Source organism: Ictalurus punctatus, chromosome 26, assembly GCF_001660625.3.
Source record: "Ictalurus punctatus breed USDA103 chromosome 26, Coco_2.0, whole genome shotgun sequence".
Lineage (NCBI taxonomy): Eukaryota > Metazoa > Chordata > Actinopteri > Siluriformes > Ictaluridae > Ictalurus > Ictalurus punctatus.
The window spans coordinates 9689622-9714469 of NC_030441.2; the positions used below are offsets into that span (position 1 = coordinate 9689622).

The 24848-nt window shown below is 37.5% G+C and overlaps 1 protein-coding gene across 1 annotated transcript in view; it reads left to right on the forward strand.

The window, feature by feature from the left end:
• Nucleotides 1-17969, forward strand: part of si:dkey-121b10.7 (heparan sulfate glucosamine 3-O-sulfotransferase 3A1) — a 26469-nt gene extending 8500 nt beyond the window's left edge. Inside the window, exon 2 of the mRNA XM_017456886.3 lies at nt 15534-17969. Coding sequence (XP_017312375.1) covers nt 15534-16152 — 619 coding nt within the window. The 3' untranslated portion in view covers nt 16153-17969. The remainder of the gene's footprint in view (nt 1-15533) is intronic.
• The last annotated feature ends 6879 nt before the right edge of the window (nt 17970-24848 follow it).

Below are 24848 nucleotides of genomic sequence, written 5' to 3' on the forward strand. Positions count from 1 at the left end.
CTTTCGAATTCATTCTGCTGCTACCATCAGGACTTACATCATCAGTTAAAGATTAGTGAGCATGTTCCTGAAGCAGCCATGCAATCCCAAACCAGGACACTATCTCCAATATGTTTATAATGGAAATAGACATGTATATCATAAAGACAGCTAGCTTTATATACCGTATATTGTATATCATGTTTTTAGGGATATATGACGATGTGATTTTTGGAAAGTCAAAGTTTGGCTTAATGCAGAGGTCAGTAATGGACAAAAACATGAAACAAATATTACTCAAACAAGAGAAGATATGTTTAACTAATTTAATAATCGTCGTTGCCTTTTTTCTTTTGTCGTTTTCTACATGTTCTACCTGTTACGTCTTGCTTTAAAATAAGTTCATTATACACATTCACACACACACACACACACACGCACACACACACACACACGTATTGAACCCAATGACAGGTCAATGCACTGATTTCCTTGCCCCAGACAATATTTATTCCCACCTTCCATTTTACGGCATGGCTGTTCATAAGCAGTGTTTATAAACTGTTTTCACCAATTCGGGATTGCAGCTATTTACAAATTGGTACATGGTACATTTACATGGTACTCCCAATATTAAATTTCTATTTTCTCATCATGATTGTAGATTAGTTGTTATGGGTGACATGATTCAACGCCGATTGATGAATATAGATTTTTAGTGGGGAGAAAAACCTAGAGTCAAACCTAGAGTCAAAGGAATCAATGTTTTGACACGTCATTAGTTATCTACCCTTCACACCAAATGATGCTTCATCGTATTACAATAAACAAGGTGACTGAAATGTCGTAAGTGCTGATACAAGCATGAGCGGAATATTCTTCATGGGTAAGCACTAGAAAGAATAGCATGTCGATTCAGGGTGAAGTATCGACATAAACTGATGTAAAGTCAACAGTGATGTATGAATCTGCTGATGAAATGGATTGCTGAAAAGCCATTAGCATGCATCAGACTCTAACAGTGGTTTAGTTTAAGTTGGTTCGCACAAAATAATAAACTTCAAATATATCATTATGGTGGCCAAAATGACTCATGAGCAGTTTACTCAGTCTATGTAAATATTCTTCCATCCAGAATGTTTCTACTGGATTTGTACAATGTTCATATTTTCGAGTATGTCCTTGTAGATTCCACTAATATACCAGACTATTGATTGCGAGCAAGATATCCTGGTCACTAACGTAAAATTCATCATTGACCGATCATGTTTATGGACGCTGATTTGTCCTGTCTTGCTATCAGAGTTCAGAGATAGATGATTTATCAATACTAACCTTGAGACTCCATTACACTCATATACCAGCCAAGCAAATTTCATTGAGCGCTGGTACAATCAGTCATTGTTAAATTAGTGTTGGGTTATTATGATTATTATAATTAAGCAGTATACGCAAAAGCATATTAAAACTGTTGTATGCTGTCATCACAAAGGGTAGTTTTACATTGAGACCCAAAGTCAGTTTTTGAAAAAAAGTAAACATGTGGTGTAGTCTTGGGGCTTCAGGTGTTATCTGTATTGTAAGTGTACATCAATTTGGAACATGAATGCTAAGTTGATTAAGACTGTTTAGAAGAGTACAGTCAAAATATAACGCACGCCCTCAACAAACCCGCCCGAATGGAGAAACGCAATACATTAGCTCAAGTGTCCGAGCATGAATAAGGTCAAAGTGGGGTCAGCGTTATCTGGACGCAGGTGGTCTAATGCTAAAGAAACCTGTGTGGCCAGTTCACTGAACTCAGCTGCATTGAACAGAGTTCTTTTTCAGTGATTAGTCTACTGGGACCTGTGATAGAAAACTAACATGTAAGCTAACCATTAATGGCAACAGTATTGACAACTGTAGTAGGGTATTATACCCTAGGGAAACTCTAGTAGGTAAGTACTTTGATATTTAATACAAAAGAACCAAAATGGTGCCAAAATAAACTACAGAATACTGCACTTAAAGCGCTGCTGAAAAAACAACAACAGAAACAATCACAGAAATTCTAATGGTTTACACTACAAATACCATTACAAACCATCAGCTAACCATTAAAACCCTTACCATTATTACTGGTCCTTAATGGTATCTACTAGGCATAACATGCCACCAATAGAAATCAACAAATTACCAGTAAAGACCCATATAATTCCCATTTTAACAATTAAAAACATTACAAAATCTATGAGGGTTTCAGCAGGGATATGATGTCACTTACGTTGTTAAAGCTAATTTTAGAATTCTACTGGATGATAGCTAAGACTAACTATCCTTCAGAAAACAGTAACCAGTAAATTAGGAAGGTTCAATCCATTATTCTGTTTCTTTCTAACCTGTTACTGTTGCACAGATGTTAAAGTGATGTTATATTTTCCCTCTGTCTGTTGTAAAGAGATAATCATAGCTACCCGGGCAGATTATTTTTGTTTTTTGAATATTCTGCTGAATATTATAGCAAATATTCAGGTATTGTATAAGGATAAGAAAAGCTTAAGAATTCATTTTTAATCATTTATTCGTTCAGTCAATCTTCAGGAACAGCTTTTTCAGCTTCTCAGCAATGCTAGCTAGTGCCACACACAACTAGCTATGTTACTCAGATCTATCTGGATCTATCATTAAGACTGCTTTTCACCTCATACTAGCAGTTTTGCATCTTACAATACAGTAAACTTCATTTTGCTCCATGTTTTCAGTTGGAGATGAAAAGTTGAGATTTTTACAGGCACTACGTTGTGTTAAGACATGTTTGGAACTGTGTTAATCAGTCCCTCCAGGATTTCAACAATTTTACGATCGCATAAATTAACTCAAATTCAAGGAAACTCCGTAATATTTGGAGCAACTTGCAATTTTTCAAAATTACCACAGATTTTCTGCCAGTTTGGGCTAAGACAAGGCATGTGACGTCATCACAACACACTAAGTGACATCATCACAACGGAATTCACGTGTGTCGAACATGAGTACAGCTAAAAGCTCTCATTTACCAACAAACATCACGGTGAAAGATTGCAATTGCAAACTGCAAAGTAGTTTGCAATTGAAATTGCAATTGCAAAAAAGCATAACAAAACGTTTTCAAAAACCGCTGCTGCAAAATCAGGCATTTTTGCCCGCAACAATCACAAAGAAACTGTGAAATCCTATAAGGACTAATAAATGGAAGTGGTTGAACATTACTAATAATTAACATGGCTATGCACAGCATCAACACTAAGCAAAAATAGCGCTTCTTACCTTTAAATTAATTATACTGTACTGTATACACGCATATTTGCTTTAGGGCAATCAACACACAGACATGTTTGCTTGGTAAATCTATAACACTGACTATACAGTTCGCTGTTATGAATGAATGAATGAATGAATGCCTTTTATTGTCACTATACATATGTACAATGAAATTAAGAGCCACTCCTTTTTGTTCCGTGCAAACATATACATTCAATACACAAGAAGAATAAACAGATAATACACAGATAAATAAATAAGATAAATAAACAAAATAAATAAACAAGATATACAATATATGCAAGATATATGCACGATAGATAGATATTAGGGTGGATGGCGGATGTACTATGAAATGCACAGTTTGAGACAATATATACATATGCTGTGGACTCAGTACATGTGTTTGTTTATCATGGTAATAGCTTTTGGGAAGAAACTATTCTTAAATCTACTAGTCCTTGTTTTGATGCACCTGTAACGTCTCCCTGAGGGCAACAGATTGAACAGATCAAAGCCAGGGTGAGAACTATCCTTAATGATAGTTTTTCCTCTGCTGAGGCAACGGGAAGTATAAATACTATATACTATATAATAATATATATATATATATATAATATTATATACTTCACTCATCAGAGTTAGCTGGCTAGTTTGTTGCTGAAGTGTCCATGTTTTTTTCCTACTTTGTATCTCGAGTCCATGAAGGTCAAAAATGGCATCCTGACTTAGCAATTATAGAATCATATTATAATTATAGGATCATCAGATATTACCAATTATTTGTTAATTAAAATTTTAAAAAAAATTTTTACAATTACTTTTAATGTTATAGTTTTTGCAACACGCAGCAGGTTTGCTAACGTCATGATACCTCTGCATTTCCTCCCTGACTGTTTCTAGAACCTACTGCACTGTTCACAAGCTCTTTTTGGTGCTGCAGGCAATTTCTAGACATAAACCAGCTCTGGCCTGACTCAAAACCCCACACCGGAATCACATTATTTTCCGTATTTCTGTAATACAAAAGCATTTTCTTCTATGACCATGATATATTTGTACTTGAAGTGCATATTTCAAATATATGTATCAGAAACATTGCCCAGCCCAGGCTAAAATTGTAGGCGGTCATCTGTAATTGCTAACTGTAACTGGAGCATAGATAATAGCCATTGACAAGTTTAATGTGATGTGCCAAGCCCACACACACTTTTCTTCATTTCTTTCATTGTACCATTGTTTGAATGCATGGGTAAAGAGGAAAAGGACATAGAGAAGGACCCTTTCTCTGTGGAACGCACCTGTGTGAACTGTACTGTATTGTAGGTCTGGGAGAGAAGTGCTTGGCTGGCTTTGTGCTTGTAATTAAATTTACGATGTGGTCACGGGTTTATTTGGAAGATTTACTGTCAAGGGCAAAATTCCCTCATGAAGAATGAGCTATACTCCATATCTGGATACTTCAGTGTGTGGCTTGAAGCTTATTCATAAATAAACATTAGACGTCTAGCTGGTGTTGAGAATACAAGAATTTCATCCCTGCTTTACTTTAATGAATAACTTATATTTCGGTATGTTGGCAGTTTGGTGTTGCTCAAAGGGACACGCAAGAAAAAGTCTGGGATGAAACGCTATGAAACATTCATGGTGTATTAACCATACTGTTCAGTAGATTATGGTATCTGTATGTAATTTGATTCTTAATACTACATGTCGTTACCTGGATGATCAACGACTGTTTTTATATTTTGTGAGAGTTGTTCATGAGTCCCTTGTTTGTCCTGAGCAGTTAAACTGCCCACTGTTCTTCAGAAAAATCCTCCAGGTCCTGCACATTCTTTACTTTTCCAGCATCTTCTGCATCTCACAACTATTTCATCTCACACCTATTGCAAAAGGTGCAAACATTCACTGATGCACAAGAAGGAAGAACGATACAGTAAGGGCCAGGGGAATATAAACCTTTGAACAGGATGTTTTGTGTAAATTGTTATTATTTTGTTTAAAGATCTTATTTTATTCATTTAGTAGTGTTCAGAAGCTACATGAGATATTTACATGTTTCCCAGATGACAAAATAAAACGGATGACATTGAATATTACGTATTAATTATAAGGATTCATTCAGTGTGGGTTTTTCCTTTAAGCTACATCAGACTTGTTTTTTCCAACAGATGTGCGACTTATTATGAATTTGGTTGTGAATTCATCTGTCTCTCTCTCACTCTCTCTGTCTGTCTGTCTCGCTCACAATCTCTGTCTGTCTCTCTCTCACTCTCTCTGTTTTTGCACTTTTTTTTACCCATATGCCTTTCCCCTATATTTATTTTTCACATACAATGTATATACACACACACACACACACACACACACACACACACACACGCACGCGCACGCACACACACACACACACACACACACACACACACACACACACACACACACACTCACACACACACACACACTTTTTCAAAAGAACTGGACACAGACGTGTTTCTGGCTGATGTTTTCCAAGGACGCAAACTCTCTTAGGGTGGGCTGTTTAACCATGTCCAAAGAAGCGGTTTCCTTCAGTCCAGTACTACTATTTCATTAAGGCATCTCATGGTCAGTTAGGAATTTCAGGAATTCTGTGTAGTGTACGTTCACTCGTTTATACTGGCAGAGAGGCTTATAAATAGGAGAATTGCAGATGAATTCTGTCTGTAATGCTGTCACATGTTTGTTTTATACATTTCACATACAGTGGGGGAAATAAATATTGGACGTGTCAACATTTTTTTTCAGTAAATATATTTCCACTATGGCTATTCACATGAAATTTTCACCAGGCATCAGTATTAACTCAAGAAATCCGGAAATATAAATTCACAACATTAAAGTCCATAAATGAAGTTATGTGTAATAAAGAGGAATGACACAGGAAAAAAAATATCGAGCACGCTAAGTGAAATGTATTTAATACTCAGTGGAGAAGTCTTTGTTTGTAAAGACGGCTTCAAGATGCTTCCTGTATGAAGAAATTAATCGTCTGCAGTATTCAGGTGTGATTTTGGCCCATTCTTCTAAACATATTGTCTTTAAATCTTGTTCAATTGGATTCAAGTCATGTGACTGACTGGGCCGTTCTAACACCTTGATTTTTTTTCTCTGAAACCAATTGAGAGTTTCCTTTACTGTATGCTTTGGATCGTTGTCCTGCTGGAAGGTCCACCCACGTCTCATCGTCATCTTCCTGGTGGATGGCAGCAGATTCTTCTTCAAGAATCTCCCGGTAAAAGGCTCCATTCATTTTTCCTTCAATTATATGAAATCTGCTAGTACCATACGATGAAAAACAGCCCCACACCATGATGCTTCCACCTCCAAACTTCACTGTTGGTGTAGTGTTTTTAGGGTGATGTGCAAACATGGTGTGTAATATGACAGCCAAAAACTTACATTTTGCTCTCGTCAGACCAGACTACACTCTCCCAATATTTCATAAGCTTGTCCAAATGAGTTGTAGCAAACTGTAAACGAGCTTCGACATGCCTTTAATTTAGTAATGGTGTCTTGCAGAGTGAGCGTGAGCAGTGGACTGCATTGCCCATTGTTTTCTTTGTGACGATGGCACCTGCTGCCTCCAAGTGTTTCTGGAGCTCTTTCTGAGTGGTCCAAGGTTCTTGGACTACTCTTCTGAGTATTCTTCTGAATCCCTGGTCAGAAATCTTGTGAGGAGCTCCTGTGCCTGGCCGGTTGATGACGGAGTGATGTTGCTTCCACGTGCAGATAATGGCCCCAATGCTGCTTACTGGAGGATTCAGAAGTTTTGAAATACATCTGTATCTGATTCCATCAGTATGCTTTGCAACAATAAGGTTGTGAAGGTCTTGGGAGAGCTCTTTGCTTTTACCCATCATGAGATGTTTCTTGTGTGACACCTTAGTAATGTAAAGCCTTTTTATAGACCATCAATTTAATAACCGAGCTGATATTAATTTGCACAGAGCAGATATAATTACTTACAGATTTCAGCTGGTGCCTTGTCTTACCTTGCCTTGGAGAACTGCTTTTTCTTAGTGTGTTCAATACTTTTTTCCTGTGTCATTCCACTTTATTACACATAACTTTATTTATGTACTTCAATGTTGTGATTCTTTATATTATTTTCCCCACTGTATGTTCTTCACATCCGTTCAACCAAAAATACATCAGATGTCAAATGTTTGTTGAAAATAACCTAATTTAGAGCTTCGGGCAAGAAGAGGAAATGAAAATGAGGAAGGAGTGACAGAACATACTTCCTCGGGCCGTCTAATTAGCCTGTAGGAATTACTCATATACGGATGTTAACTTCCTGATTATCTCCTTTTGATCAAAGCCTTGCTGGGTATTACAAAACAAGACTGTGAACAGGATAACATAGTAGCAGTGATTGTTATCAGATGGTGAGATGTCACAACGTTGACATGGGGAGGAGGAAGTGGTGAGTTTTTCCAGCCTAACTCCGGGTTTTCCTCTGTCTTGTGAAGTTATCTGGGTCTGCGATCAGAAATGAAAATTGAGTGATAACCACTGTTCCACCACCACACACACACTCGAGTTCAGAGAAGAGTATCTCTGCAGCTGGTAGCTACTGATTTTCTCATAAGATAGAAAAGACAGGAGGTAATTAGTAAGACACACACACACACACACACACACACACACACACACACACACACACACACACACACACACTAGCAGAATGCACACAATCCCACTTCCATTTAGTATATTGTTTATAATTTATCCTTGTGTTATGCAGTGATGTCAATCTTAGTATATTTTAGTCCTCTACACCCTTCATATATTTCTTCTAAGTATGCCTTTTCAAACTCCCTGCTTCCATTTACTGGAGTGTAAAGTGCACACACACCCACGACACTGTCATTAGTGCTGAGGAAGTGTCTTCCATGAACTGATGACACAGACCCTAAGGCTTGTATTTAAGTGCTAATGTCATGTTCATACTGCAGCCTTATAATCCCTTTAATCTGCTTCCTAAAATTGATCCAACCCAGATTATTAATTCTTTGGCCTTTTAAACCATGCGTGCTCACAATTAAATATGCTAACAAAAAAAGCCATCCTCCTCATACATGTTTGTTTCGTTTTTTATTTTTATTTTTATGGCTATTGCTTGTTGCATTTCCAGCTGACTCTTAATTGCATCTCCCAGTCTCTAGAAGCTTCCATTTGCCTCCATAATGACAAGCCTGTGTCCTCCAGAGTACATTTACAGTGCACTTAGGCTGATACCATGTTTACACGAGCTGCTTTAAAGGCTTTTGGGTGGTTTCTCAGCAGATAATGAAGGAGAGTGTGGATAACGGAGAGGGTTCTGATGGTGGGAACCCATCTTAGTGAGTAGTGTCCCAAAGATAGCGGTGTTGTTTCGCTTCATGTAAGTTCTTGACCTTAGTATTATAAGGTTTTGACTTGGTTAGATAGAACCTTATAGGACTAAGATAATAAAAGTCTACAGAGGCTTGATATTAATTATTGGTATTCGTTGAATTCTCTAATCATAAAGTGTGGATTCATTTTCTATAACTGCAGTGTTGACAGTAGTTCTGGCTGTAACATTATTGATGGGTTTATCCATCCATCCTTCCTGTACATAGGATCACAGAGAGCCTGGAGCCTATCCCAGGGAACTTGGGGCACAAGGTAGCAGGACACATTCACACACTACGGACACATTGAAAATCCAAATCTGGGAAGAACATGCAAGCTTTGTGCACACAGGGACGGGATTCGAACCCCCTACCCTGGACATGCGAGGGAAATGTGCTAAACTCTAAGCAACCATGCCCCTCATCATGAGTTTATAATAATGATATACTCTATGTTACTCTTCAAGGTGGCACTCAACAAAATCTAAGGCTAATAAAAAAAGATTTTTATAAAAGTGCTTTTATTTAACAAAGAAAAACGTCTAATTGTTGATGTGGTTCAATTTCAAGTGTTTTGTAGCAGTCACCTTCAATAACATTACAAAATTGTAATAATTGGCACATTGCTGTGGGATAAGAGGTATAACACTTTGAGCTATGCTGTTGCCAGAAAAGAATCAACTGGGGTGGTGAGACAGCTCAATACAGCTATTCCCATCATGTATTACTTAGAAAAAGTAATCACTAATGAAGATGTGAAAAATGGTCTCTTAAGAATTTCTCTTAATTAGATCCGTAAAAATTTGCATTGGTAGTTAATAAACTCAAAATCCTACTCCAAACTTCAGTCACTATATCTCAAGCTACTTTTCCTCTACCACCTTCCGTTCTTCCCAGCCGGTTCCTGTCTGAAGCCCATTACTTCCAGATGTGGCACATGAACCTCTGGGGGAGCATCAGACACTCAGGGGTGTGTCGTCTGGATCAGTTCCTTTGACGAATAAAAAAAAGAAAACATAAAATAACGAGGCTAGTTTTGGCAGATGCCATTTTTCACACAGTGTCAGTGGCACGAGATCTGGGAAGCTCCTGTTTAAAGAATCTAAAGACTCTTCTGGGCTTTCCAGCAAAAATTAACTTGAACTGGGATTTGCAGATGGTGAGGATCAGTTGTAATCGGCATTATGGGTAGAATGGATGGACAGACTATGTTAAATGTAGTGCTTTGTGGATATGTACCATGCTTTATTATCTTTGTGGGCAACTGCTATCCCCAAAATTATGGAAATATATGAAAATGCATGGGAAAAGTGTATTACTTAAGGACATAATACATGTCTTTGGTCTTTGAGTGTTGGGGTAATGGAGCAGGTAGGCAATCAGTCGGTAAATAATCCATCCACTTTCTGTACTGCTGTACCTACACAGGGTTGTGGGAAGCCTGGAGCCTATTCCAGGGAACTCAGAGGACAGAGCATTGGACACCCTTGATAGAGTGCCAACTTATCACAGGGCACTATCCCAAACGTGCGTGCACACCCATTCACACATTATGCCAATCAGCCTACAGTGCATGTCTTTGGACTGGGGGAGGAAACTGGAGTACCCTGATGAAACCCCTGAAGCATGGGGAGAACATGTGAACTCTGCACACACAGGGCAGAGACAGGATTCGACCCCCGATCCCTGGAGGGGCGAGGCAAACGTGCTAATCACTAAGCCACCGTGGCTTCCTGGTGAATAATCCACGCTTTATCATATAAGTCAAATAAAAATTTCAAATAAAAAACAAATTGTAGTTAACCCAAAGAGGAACCAAGGAGCATCTTATTCTGCTTTCTGTCAAATCTCCAGTCGCAGTATTCATTTAAAACATTTAAAACATTGCTGTTACTTGATCTTAACCAAATGTTTCCTTTGAAGAGCGAAATAACTGTCCTGCATACAAACCCTAACCTGGGATTTGTTACCATCACCTTCAAGAAAGATGGGAATAGGGCACCCTGAAAACATTGCTGGGCTCTCGAAGAAAGACAATTGTGCCAGTGTTGAGTCTAGACTTTTTAGTCCGACTACTGTCCACTCTAGCCTAATCTGCCACTCATTAAATGTACATGCATTTTGCAAGGCCACATACTTGGCTACTGGGTATCAAACAGAACGCTATCTGACAGCCAGGCGTCATGCTGGTACACACATCTGTGCAGCTTTGCCCTGAGGCTAGCATTATTGACCCACATACAAACCACTAATGCTACACTAGGTGTGATCAAAACAAACAGCACAGTTGCTAGCCATCTTATCACTCCAGCAGCTGGAGATGCTTCTTGATAAACAACAGCTATGCTTCTTATGTAAGAGGACTAATGAAATTAGTGTAGAATAAAAGGTTATTTAGCGAAGGTGGACCAGGCTGGCAGAGGTTTTTTATCTTTTTAGCTTTGAAGATGAAGAGGTGGGACGGGTGAGTGCATGGGCCTTTTTCCAGAGCTGGCAGAGTGTCTGAACTATTCGCTGATTACATGCTAGCTCTCCCCAAAGTAAACATGATGTCAGCGGACAAGGCAAGCACCACTATGGCTTCCATTAGCTTGATTACACTGAATTAAACACACACTTAGACATGTGTATGCACACACAGCCAAACAGTGCTAGCACTCGAGAAACTGGGCAGAGAACAAAAACATGAAGCCATTAATTCTGAGAGAAACTAAACTTTCTGCTTGCCTCCATGCTCATGTTATTCCATTAGAACATTTGCAAATTTTGTGTGTGATCTTCAGAAAATCAGATCAAATATCATTAGTTGGATATTGTTTACAAAATGTGAATTGTTGAGCTTGTTGTCAACTGAGATCCCAGAGGCCTGTTGCAGGAAGCGAGTTGAACAAACTCAGAGTTGCAAAGTAAGTTTTGAGTTGACAAAACCAAAAAAATCCGATCCGGGTTAACAGGTTTTAGGACACTGGTTACTTTCTCAATCAACCCAGGTTTTAACACTGAATCAATGTTTACTCAGCATGCGCATGCACATAAAAGCCAGATGTTCGCAGCAAACAGGAAAAAGAGTTCAATATGGAAAAAAGCAGGTGTGTATACTTCCAGTAGAAGAGCAAGAAATTATGATGTGGAAATTTGAGGAATTTAAACCTAATCTAACCCTAAAAAGCAACACCATTGTGGATGCCAAAGCTCGGAAAAATTGCTAGCGGAACGTTACTGATTGTGTAAATGTGTAAGTTTACTTTTATAGGTTCACAATGAGAATAAACGGATTGAAAACTTATAACCCCAACATATTTCATGCAATTTCATTTAACATAAATATATTGTTTTAATTAAATATTAATAAAAATAAATATCAGTTCGTGAAAATATATTAGGACAGGAATAATGCCACCACATGCAAATATGTAACACTTGCAAAGAACTGCAAAGCAATACATTCTGTTTTTGGTACAGTAAGGGCGTGGCTTTGGCGGGTCAGATTTTTAAGGTGCGGCTCAAGAAGCTGGCAGAGATAAATTAAACCATCTGCTGAAAATCCATATCTTTCATGTAGATGGTCAATGGAGCTCCGGAGCAGGGAAGCCATGTAGTGTAAGTAAACGCAAACTCACCTGGATAGCCAGCAAAACCTGCTTTGTGCAACAGGCCTCTGGATTGTGGAAGATAGCATTGGGTGTGTCTCAATCAGCTCCCTAGTTCAGTAGTCAGGTCACTGATCAAGGAGTAAGGGCTGTCTCAATCGCAGAATCCGTCCAGCTCACTGGAACATTCGCTCCCTAAAAAAATCTCACAATGCACCACAAAAACCAGTGCGCATCGATGCTCACTGTGTTCCCTTACTGGAAATGACATCACAGTTTTCTGAAGCCTCTCAGCTCAAAACAAATGGTGGACGAACTCTCAGCCAACTTCATCTACAAATGTAAGCAGCTTGTTATTGTCGTAGCTCTCAAATGTTTACTTATGTTAGCGATTTTTAACTTTATTTAACATTCTATATATGGTCTGTTTGAGTCTAACGATTTTAAGTGTTCAATGATTTTAAAATCATTAATCCACTAGCTAGCCTACAATCCTGCTTGACGTACCATGACAGAAATGTGTGTGATCAAGTTAACATATAAAACTGAAATATTTGTACATTTTCGATTTTTGGTGACATTTTACAGTGAGAGTATGTAACTGTGTTTCCAAATCAGTGACACATCAGAGTCCCAATGTGTAGTGAGCCAGTGTCCTTACTAGTGCCCAAACTCGGGTACACGAGTATACTGATTCACAACCTAGGGAGCTGATCGAGACATGGCCATTGTATTCTGAAAGATAGTTAGCTAGCTTCCTCAGTTATATTAGATAGAAAGGTCCACAGGGAATCTGGTTGGGAGAGTTATGAACCCGAGTTGCGTTTGAGAAGCTGTAGAAGTTTAGAAGTTGAATAAAGTTAGGTTCTGCGAATTATTATTTGTGCCATGTTGTTATATAAAATATACTGTAGATTTTCCTGCATTTTCCATCAGCCTAAGGTTTTGTCTAGTGTTTGTTTGAGAGCATAGTATTGGGATTCACATTTAGATGAATAAACCTCTTCCTATTTAGACCATGTCCACATTCAGATACAGATATTTGAAGCAGTAAACAGAAACAGATTTCATGTAGATATAATGGTCCATAGACTATGATGTACTGTATGTTCCTGCTAAGCTGATGCTTAACGTTAGTCTTTATCTTGTCCATGAAAAGATCACATGGTCTGTCACTGTGATATCTGTGTACTGATCTATGCTCTGTGATACCTACGCTAACTTTTCATGCAATGAAGCTAAATGGAGATTCGCACCGAAATATTCTATATGAACCTTGTACAAATGACACGCTGGTTAATCACAGAGTTGGAAAGAGAAGAAGAAAAGAAAGAGGAGACTGCTTACCACAACCAGAGTGCCTGCCCAGACAAACCAGAAGCTAATCTGCTACATATGCTCACAATGGAAATAATGAGACATGGTTGTGCACGTGACATTGGAACAAAACATTTCTTTGCATAAATAGCATCAACACTGCAGATACGGTCTAAAAGTAATATTCCAAAGTTCTATGGTGGATAGTAGCCATACATTGCTTAGGATTCACTTTGAGACATTTTTGAAAAATCTTGATTGTGGAAAAGAGGGAAAAAGAGGGCAATGGATGTGGCGATATTAGTTTGGTGATATTATCAGTGTAGGAGGTCCATGGTCTTAGTAGCACTCAGAGAGCTTAGTGGCTCTGAGTAGAAGTTTTTGTGCTGCACTGAGAACAGTTTCCAGACCTCTGATGACAGCCAGGATTGTCATAAGACACAAAGAACAACTGGTCTCGAATTAGTGCAGATGGGAACTTGGAAAGATTATTTAGTAGTCCTTTGTAGGAAATCCCACAGGAAATTACTGCTAAGAGATTCTTGAGGTTTTGAGGTTTGCTCTTGAAACCAACCAGACATTTCATTTGTAGCTGCTCATTCTCGCTGACTTTCATATCACTAGACTGGCATTTTAATGAAGGAAATATCCATGTTTCTGTCATTTCAAGGCTTTGCGTTATTAAAAGAATAACTATGGGTGGTCTTAATGAGAAAGATTATTGTAAGATATTTATTATAAGGAGGGAATTTAATATTTTTTAAATGCAAAACATACTGCAAAAGTTTGACTGTTGTAATTATTCTCAAAGCTGACTTGTTAAATGTGTGGTCAAGTGTACAGTAGTTTAGACAAATAAAATAATATCACTTCTATAAAGCATTATCGGTGAAAATCATGTATATAATTTTGTATATTAGTTTATAGCAACAATAAACACTAAAGTCTTAATGTCTGTGTACATTATTTCATTTGTTTTTTGTTCCGAAATTAAAATGGGAAAACAGGAAATCAGCTTTTGATTTAATTTGTGTTTTTCTTGGCAGACAGTAAAACAGGACATTAATTCATTTTCTATTAAAGAATAGAATATTGACTCATTTTTAATGGTTTCTACTTGTTTCGCATAGAAATCAGACATTTATGAATCCAAATATGAAAAAAGGGTGAGCTCAGAAATTGGTAATTCTACAGGCGCTGGTTAAGATGTGTACTCTAAAACCATATTCTTTTTTTCATTTTTTTTCATGAAAGATATGTTAAAAGTAGTGTGTATGTGATTGTGCCCTGTGATGGATTGGCACCCTATCCAGGGTGTACCCTGCCTTGTGCCCGATGCTCCCTGGGATAGGCTCCAGGTTCCCTGTGACCTTGAAAAGGAGTAGGCGGTAGAAGATGGATGGATGGATGGATGGATATGTTAAAAGTAGATTCAACATATGCAGAAATAAATTTGATGTGATTCAAATATTCTTAAATTGGAAAATAACAGAAAATATTTAATCTACCCAGTAGTTGTTGAAACACATCCAGGTCATTCAAGATTGTTCATTAATTTTATCCCCAAAATGAATCAAAAACAATGCAAAACAAACAAAGGAGAAATACGAGAGCTTTTTGAAATATTTATTGCTGTAAAGACAAAAGATTTTTTGAATATCTCTTTTGCCTATTATTTTGTTTTTATTTACAATTTTTAAACTAAAAAACAAACATACACATGACCTCTAAAGCCTTAATTAATTTTCAGGATGGGAATCAGGGTGTTAAACAATGAAGATTCCAGTCTGAATGTTTGATACAGGAAATAATAGATTTTTGGTCATTCTTTTGTATTAAATATTGTATAGCAGTATTATATTTCTCATGTCAGCTTGTATGCTATCGCCACTTCTCTGGTTTGAGACAGAGCTAACAGATTCTGTTCTGAATTTTAATGTTGTAGAAATCTAATGCCCCGTACTCTGGAGGGACAGATCACAATGGAGAAGACCCCCAGCTACTTTGTGACACGAGAAGCCCCTCAACGTATCTTCCACATGAACCGCAACACTAAACTGATCGTTGTGGTGCGGGACCCGGTCACTCGGGCTGTCTCCGACTACACACAGACTCTCTCCAAAAACCCAGGGCTTCCCTCCTTCCAGAACCTGGTCTTCAAAAACTCCAGCAAGGGCCTGATTGACACATCATGGAGTGCCGTGCGCATTGGAATCTACTCCAAGCACCTGGAGAACTGGCTCCGGTACTTTCCTCTCTCACGCTTACTGTTTGTGAGTGGGGAGAGACTTGTAACGGACCCAGCAAGCGAGATGGAGCGAGTGCAGGATTTTCTGGGCTTGAAGAGGCTAGTCACCAGCAAGCACTTCTACTTCAACCAGACTAAAGGCTTCCCATGTTTAAAGAAGCCCGAGGGGAGCAGCAGGCCAAGGTGTCTTGGCAAATCAAAAGGCAGAGCTCATCCTCACATACCGTCTGATGTGTTGTACAAGCTCAGGGACTTTTACAGACCCTTCAATCTGAAGTTTTATCAGATGACAGGCCAGGATTTTGGCTGGGAATGAACCCCTCAGTGGTTAAAGCTGAGTGGGCCTTTAAGCAAGGCCCTTAACTCACATGCTTCAGGGGGTTGTACAAGAGCTGACTCTGAACCCTGATTCCCAAAGATCAGAATGGACGAAAAGCCAACAATTTTCCCTTGGGAATGCTTAACGTATAAATATAAAAGTGCTGGGTGTAGCAGACTGTTTCTTCTTGTTTGATTCAGTGATTATAATGTCAACACCATGCCAAAAGCTATTCGTTTTTTGAATGTTTATTATGACTGTTAAGTTGTTATTGCAGTATGAGCAGTCAAAACGGTTGTACTTAGTACGCAGTTGACTTGGATTAGACACAGGAGATAAGGTGCAGCAGTCTGCTTGTTCTTTTACATTATTTTTTTTTGGAAAAAAAAGTTACAAATCCAATCACTCACTCCTGTTTTCATTTCAGCGGTGAAGGCCTGAACCATTTTCTCCCCAAATCTTTATTTAAATTCTTCTTTAAAGACCGAAATATTAATATTAAATATTAAATATTAAATATTAAGGGTTAATTTGTGTAGAATCATGACACATAATCACAGTTAAGTCCATTTCAGTTCCATGTTGTAACACTACTAAATGTGGAATAGTTCACGGGGGTGAATACCGTAGGTCAGAACATGTACCATCTGTACTATATGTGTTAATTTAACCTGATCTCATGGTTATGAACTTACGAGGAGATTAAAAAAGTTAAAATTACGGATGAGGCTGAGACTTGTCGTAGCTTTCCTTTGGTTTGAAATCCAACAAAACTCGACTGCTCTGCCTTGCTACTAGCAACTAGTTGCCTCATTTTTAGCGGTGCAGTACACGTTTTCATTGTTTTCTTTTCTTTCTTTCTTTTTTTCTAAACCAAGTAGTCTAAAAACCAGTTGTTGGTTGTTTTATTTTTAAACCAACCTATTCACACTAACTGGAGAACTGCTCTAAAGCCAGTCTCTTTAAATGGACTTCTGTAATGACCTTGATGCTTTGAGAGTTGTGTTCATTTCACTAATGCACATGGGTTTTTTTTTTTTTCTACAGGCTTTTGCTTTTTTATTTTACTGTCAGATAAGAAGTGGACAAAGCCATTTTGCTGCTATTCAAGGCTTAATATTTGTTGATGTTTTATTAATTTAATGCCCCCTTTTTAATATCTCTTAAGCACTCAACCATGTTCTAGTTTTTATTGCATTAAATATTCCATTTGTTACCATTAATACATCTCGATAAGTGATTCTGTAGTCTTCCCCTAATTAGTATGCAAATGTAAAAGCAGTTATGCAGTATGAAGAAGTATTGAGTCATAATGCAAAAATATGTCAGATGAATGATTTTTTTATGACGATCTTTTAAAAGAGCAATAAATACAATGTTTGCATTTTTATCAAAACATCAGGAGCGATTAGTAATTTTTAAAAATGAAATTTATTCCTTATCCTTGTAGCACATTTTATTCCCATAGGCACATCCTTCATAAAATTCTTTTAGGAGTGAATGGGAATGCTTCATATTATTTGTTTCAGATATTAATAAGAAATTAACTATAAAACAGGTACTATTATCTCTTCATTTTTATAAAACGGACTGTCAGAATACAATTTAAGCTTGTTTTATGGACTTTTGTTATTTATATGATATTTCCAACGTACAATTGCTCCTGTGTGCAATTAAGCCGATTTTCTTCTGATTTTATTTCAACATTTACATTGACTATTGATAAAAATGTTCTCTAATTTAATTTATGCTATATATGATGCAAGATGCCAACAGATTTTGTTCTAATAAACATACCTGTCATTTAAGTTATTACACAAATGACTTATTCCATTTGTGTGTGTGTTTTTTTAAACAGGCGTAGTATAACATACTGACATTTTTTACATTCTATTCTTAGATCTTTCTTCATGCTGAATTATTTAAGGAGACAGAGAGAGCGAAAGCATGCTGAAGGTGTATGTCAGTGCACCTAGAGCTAAATTTGAAGTTAATATGGTGAGAGAAGGCTCTCCAAGGTGTGAGCAATCAATTTGTAGGGGGTGTCACTGGAGACATCAGGCATGGCGGTCTTTGACCTGTGTTCTTAGACATCTCCCCATGCTGTCATATTAAAGAGCTGGCCACCGGAGAGGTCTATCCTGTTTGTGAATTCCTGTTTGTGCATCCACCAAGACCTCATTGAACGACAGGGAAATGTCGCGATCAATAACTGCCTGCTTTAGTTTATGGTCCCAGAGCCTGGTCCCTATATTCATCCTGCCTCTCTAGCACCATAATTTAGCCTGGGTCAAGTAGAGGCCACTTCCACATTGATAAAATATTATTTAAGCGTCTTTGCTTATATAGAACTGAAAGTATGCGCAAATGAAGACATTAATAGCATAGGGGGATGGTGTCTTAGTAACCCTTTTTTAATACAGCAGATTTGGATGATGGCAAGTACTCCTAAACCCAGTATTCTGTAAAGGGAACCTAAAAATGCTCTTTCTTAAATATTAGATATTTAAAAAAAAAATAAAAAATTCAAGGAAAAAATATCCTCTCACAAAGAATTTCTCACAAAGCTTCACTCTCTCTTCCTGTGTCTCTGATGAAAGGGACTAGAGGAATGTCTTTGAGGGAGTTCCTCTTGTAAAGTTCTCTTTGTGTCCCCCTCCTTTTTGCTAGACTCTGAAAGCTGAGATGCTGTCCCATACTGAGTGGATGCATTCAGACCCAACAGTATTCATATGCAAAAAAGCCAGAGTTTGAGATTCCTTATATGATTATATGTATATACAATATACATGTATGCGTGAGTGAGTTTGTGTGTTCTATGGACAGGCAAATACAATACTGACATATGCGTCTTTACTCTTGGTGCTTCATTTCACAGTACGTGGTTTTTAGTATTTTTTCTTAATAGTCTTTAATTATACAAAAAAGCGTTCAAATTGTATCTCCTCATATCAGAGCATAGCTTTAAGAAAGACCATTTATGTCCATAACCTTTTATTTCCAGACTGTTTCCAAAGCCAATATGTTCGAATAACTGTTGATGTTGGAAATGCTTTATATGTCAAAACAACCTACAGTGGGAAACGCTATCCCTGTAGACATATGAAGTTTCAACCACTGTCACTGATTATTTTCCCCTTTGTCTAATTTGTTTTGGCTCTAGAAGAGGATTAAAGGAGTTTCGAAATCCCTCTTTTGGATTATGGCGCTTCTACTTTTTGGCACAAAAAGACTGGTGAACCATAACGCAAGGGTCAAGCATCAATACCAAACTGCTGAAGAGGGCACTGAATACCAGTGTTCACTTATGCATGATGTTGCTTACTAGTGTTACTAGTGTTAACCTCTTTTTGCAAGTTTCGGAACACATGGCGTCTGAATACAACAAGCTCTGATGACTGTCCACAGCAATCAGCATAAAAATGTGGCTAATATTTTTTTGGTATTAATTGATGAGCATGTCTTTATTTCCTAAAAACACACAAATACATATACATATATACACATCTAATTATGGTATTTATAGATAATCCAAACTAAGCTTACTGAAGCTAAATACTCTACCAACACCTTAATCAAACTTTAACTTTAAACTTGACGGTGTAGAATGTTTATGTGGGAAAAAAAAGAGAAGAAAACAAATTATTAAGTTAGGGGACAAAAATATTACTCGCTGTGTGTGGCTCTGAAATATCCTGTAATAGTAATTCACACTCAGGTGTGTCAGGTCCAAATTGGTGGGAAATTTCATTTCATACAACACTATATTATCATGCCTCAAATTTAGGTATGAAAGAATTCCAATGGTGACAGGCAGGAGCTGGCAACCAATCAGGAGAGACAGGAAGTGTAAGAGTGTGAGTGACAGTCAATATAATACTATAATATGAAAATTTATTTTGTTTTACACTGCGAATACAGGGGAATGCAGGGTGAATGCAGGCAATATTTCTCTTTATTTCAAATATATGATTATTACACCTATAGTATTTCCACATATTTTTGCTCATTTCAAGCTTAAAGTTATTATATTATTCTAGTAGCAGCTCATTTTGCTTCTTTCGGGTGTTTATTTCTAGAAAGCAGCACATATATCTGCAAATAGAATACATTTGTAAATATGTTCAAAAAGAGGCTTAATTGTACTATGTTTGTTATGTAATAATCTCATAATGAGAAATATTAGATAACGTATTCAAGATATCTTCACCTAGTACTGATCCAAGCCATTTATTTGGTTTCTAATTTGATGAATGATTTGGTGGAATTTGTATCATTACCGTGTTGTCAGAGAATTCACGATAGCCGGCGAGTGAATAACAGTAATGCCAAATATGACATCTTAGCAAATGGAAATACCTTGAATATAGTCAGTTTTAGTATTGTCTGATCATAAAATCACGATGACCAAATATAAGATTATTAAACCTATTTCAAACCATTTAACCTCATTCCATAGTCTTCAATAGTCTTGTTCTATTGGTAAATAATTTTGCTCATTTTATGCATTTATTTCTAGAAAGAAGCGAGTTTATCTGCAAATAGAATAAGAAAACTACATACATGAAATGAGTAGTAGTGTCTAGAAATAGGTTTAATGATGAATTAGATGAATTTGACTATATTCAAATTCATAGTCTTGTTCACTTGCCAAGATGACTGATTCTTTTTGCAGTGAGGATGTTTGTGTGATTGACTCTGTATTTTTCTATTTTACATTTGGTTATATAGGACAAGATTGAGTCATCAGGGCTGTCCGCTCCCCCAGCGTGTATACTGTATGTATTGCTCTGTGTTTTTAGCTAGCATACAAAAATGCCTGTTTTAAACAGGCCAGAGAACAAAATACACAAATAAATCAAAAATAAAATACGTGGAGAATAAAGATCGGGTAACAGAAATACACACACTGGAAGCGACCAGATGTAATAGTTTTGTTCTCTATACTGTATTACTGTATTCTATACTGTATACTAGCTAGACAGCTAGCTAGAGTTAGTGGGGTAGTTCATGTCATTACTATTTACTTGATAGAATGTATTATGTGGTTTGGGATAGAGCTCTGAATTCTCTCTGAAATATTCTTCCTTGTTTGCTATTGGTATAATTTTCAAACAAAAAAGAAAATTTCCAAAATTTTACATCCAACCAAATGACATATATAAATAATTTCATATATATATAATAATATATTTCATGTATTCCGTACATTTTATAGGTTTTCCAAAAAAAAAATTGTAAAAAATCCCCACACAATTTAGGATATTGTGTCAGTGGGACAAACGCACATTTATTCCCTTTATCTCTTTCCAACAGACTGCAACAACTGCACGTCTTTTTCAGTCTCTCATTCTTCTACTCTCAAGACAATCTTGCTCCCTGTCTGCTTATCTCCCTTTCTCTCTCTGCGGGGGTCATATAGGATCACAGTAACCTCTCAGGTCAGGGGTGAAAGTGCACTCCACTCCCCCTCACCCTGATAGCCATCTTGGCTTACATCCTCCCCTGTATACTATTCTTGGGACGCAGGAGAACCACGGGTAGGGGCGTGCAGGTCAAGTCGAGTGACTACGTAAGCTAGATCTGATGAGTTATTTGTGGGGGTCATCACTTCCCCTGAAGGAGAATTTTAGATTTCAGAGAGTCTGATTATAGTCACATGACATCCATACACTTTTTTATTCATAGCTTTAGGTTCTGTGGTCCAGCCTTGATCTTAAAAACAACACTTTCACTCTGAGACATCAGCCACCTAAACATGTGTGACAGCTGTTCACCTTTGACCCTGACACTAAGAGGTGTCAGGCTTAGTTAGCAAGAGTTGCCTGCCAGTCAGCACATTGTACACGTCTGTCATCTAACTCAGCCCTGTTGTCACACTTTCCTAAAGGATTTGTAAAATACAGGTAGAGATTATAATAAAGCTGCTTGTATTTTCCTCATACAGAACGCCACACTTTTTCTGATTCCTGACTGATTTCTTTTCAATTTCAAGTCTGTATTTCTACTTTCTAAAGATCATTATCCCTACCATGAAATGTAATATGCATTAGGGAGGCTGTCTGGAAGAAGGAAACGTCAGAAGATGTTACTTAATAGGTTTGAAGTGTTGTATAACAGTCGTACTTTTTCTAAAACTTCTTCTGAATTTCCATACTATTCTAGATGTGAAAATTGCTTTCTTTTTCAAATCTGTGCATAAACCCTGTAAGAATATGATGCAGTTATAAGTTTTGATGTATAATGTGGTGACACTGCTATGGAAATGACACACCAGAGGAAAGGACGCCAGTTTTAATACACCAGAGGATCACAAGGGCAAGAAACAAAACACCATTTAAATTTAATTTGTGTCCAATATCAGAACAATACAGTATTTGCAACAAACCACAATATGATTTCTTATACACAGTGGAATTCTTAAATCTGATTGGGCAGAAGTTATAACAGCAGCACTGGCAGTAGTGGCGGCTGTAATAACAATCACCGGTTTATATTAATGCACTTGTTCCAACACAATGTATGTGATCATTTCTGTAGTAGACTTTACTATATGTAGTACACAGTTATAGAAGGGATTTATTCATAATTGCACTATCTGGGGATGGGTTCCCTTTGAGTCTGGTTTCTCTAAGGTTTCTTCATCATATCGTGTCAGGGAGTTTTTCCTTGCCACCATCGACCTCTGGCTTGCTCATTGGGGATAAATTCATACATTTAAAATTTACAGTGCCGTCCACTAATATTGGCACCCTTGGTAAATATGAGCAAAGAAGGCTGTGAAAAACTGTCTTTATTGTTTAACCTTTTGATCTTTTGTTTAAAAAAAAATTCACAAAAATACACTGCTCTCATGGATATCACACAATTGCAAGCACAACACAGGTTTTTCAAAAAAAAAAAAATCTTTGTTAAATATAGATGTGCAACAATTATTGGCACCCCATGAATTCATATGAGAAAAATATATTTGAAGTATATTCCCATTGATATTTTACATTTTTTTAGTACACCTGGGTGACTAGTAACAGGAAAGTGTTCAAATATTGACTTTACAAACAGGCCAAATTCACTTAGTCATTCATAACAATGTGTAAGACCAAGGAATATAGCTGTGATGTGCTGCAAAAGTGGTTAGCACGTTCGCCTCACACCTCCAGGATCGGGGGTTCGATTCTCACCGTGGCCCTGTGTGTGCAGAGTTTGCATGTCCCCATGCTCCTCCCCCAGTCCAAAAACATGCATGGTAAAAAAAAAAAAGACATGCATGGTAGGCTGATTGGCATGTCTAAAGTGTCCATAGTGAATGGGCACTAGTAGTGTCGTGGACATGATGTACACCGTAGTGAATGTGTGAATGTGTTTGTGATTGTGCCCTGCGATGGATTGGCACCCTGTCCAGGGTGTACCCCGCCTTATGCCCGATGGTTTCAGGTTCCCTGGAAAAGGATAAGTAGTATAGAGGATGGATGGATGGATGGATGTGCTGCAAAGGGTTGTTGAGCTTCACAAAATGGGAAGTGAATAAGAAAATAGCACAAGTACTGAAAATGCCCATTTCCACCATCAGGGCAATAATTAAGAAGTTCCAGTCAACCTCGAACTGGATATTGTCTCAACACAATCTCCAAAAAATCTTCAATGATCACATCTGGAGATTTGCAGAAAATAGTTGCATCTTGGGGTCAGAAAGTCTCCAGGACTACAATACGAAGTCACCTACATCACCACAAGTTGTTTGGAAAGGTTTCAAGAACAAAAGCCTCTACTCTCATCCAAAAACAAACTCAAGCGTCTTCACTTTGCCAGACACTACTGGATCTTCAAATGGGATCGAATTCTCTGATCAGATGAAACCAAAATTGTTGACCAAAACAGAGCTTTTTGGCGATAAACACCAGAGGTGGTTTTGGAGCATACAGAGAGGTAGCCACAGGAAAAGTACATCATGTCCACGATTAAATATGGTGGTGGCTCTTTAATGTTTTAGGGCTGTTTTTCTGCCAGAGGACCTGGACATTTTGTTACGATAGATAGTATCATGGACTCTATCAAATATCAACAGATATTAAATGAAAACCTCACTGCCTCTGCCAGAAAGCTTCAAATGAGCCGTGGTTGGATCTTCCAGCAGGACAATGATCCAAAACATACATCAAAATCAACACAGAAATTGTTTACTGACCACAGAATCAAGGTCCTGCCATGGCCATCCCAGTCCCCTGACCTGAACCCTATAGAAAACCTGTGGGGTGAACTGAAGAGGAGAGTCCACCAGCGTGGAATTCGAAATTTAAGGATTCTGTATGGAGGAATGGTCTCAGATCCCTTGCCGTGTATTCTCCAACCTCATCAGGTATAGGAGAAGACTCAGAGCTGTTATCTTGGCAAAGGGAGGTAGCACAAAGGATTGACTAAAAGGGTACCAGTAATTGTTGCACACATATTTAATATTATGATTTTTAAAAATGTATTTACTTATATTTAATATTATTTTTTTTAATAAACATATGTTGTGTTTGCAATTGTTTGATATCCATGAGAGCAGAGTATTATTGTGATTTTTTTTAAACAAACGATCAAAAGTTTAAACAATGAAGCAAATTTTTCACAGCCTTCTTTGCTCATATTTACCAAGGCTGCCAATATTAGTGGAAAGCACTGTATATCCTGAATGTATTTATTTCTGTAAA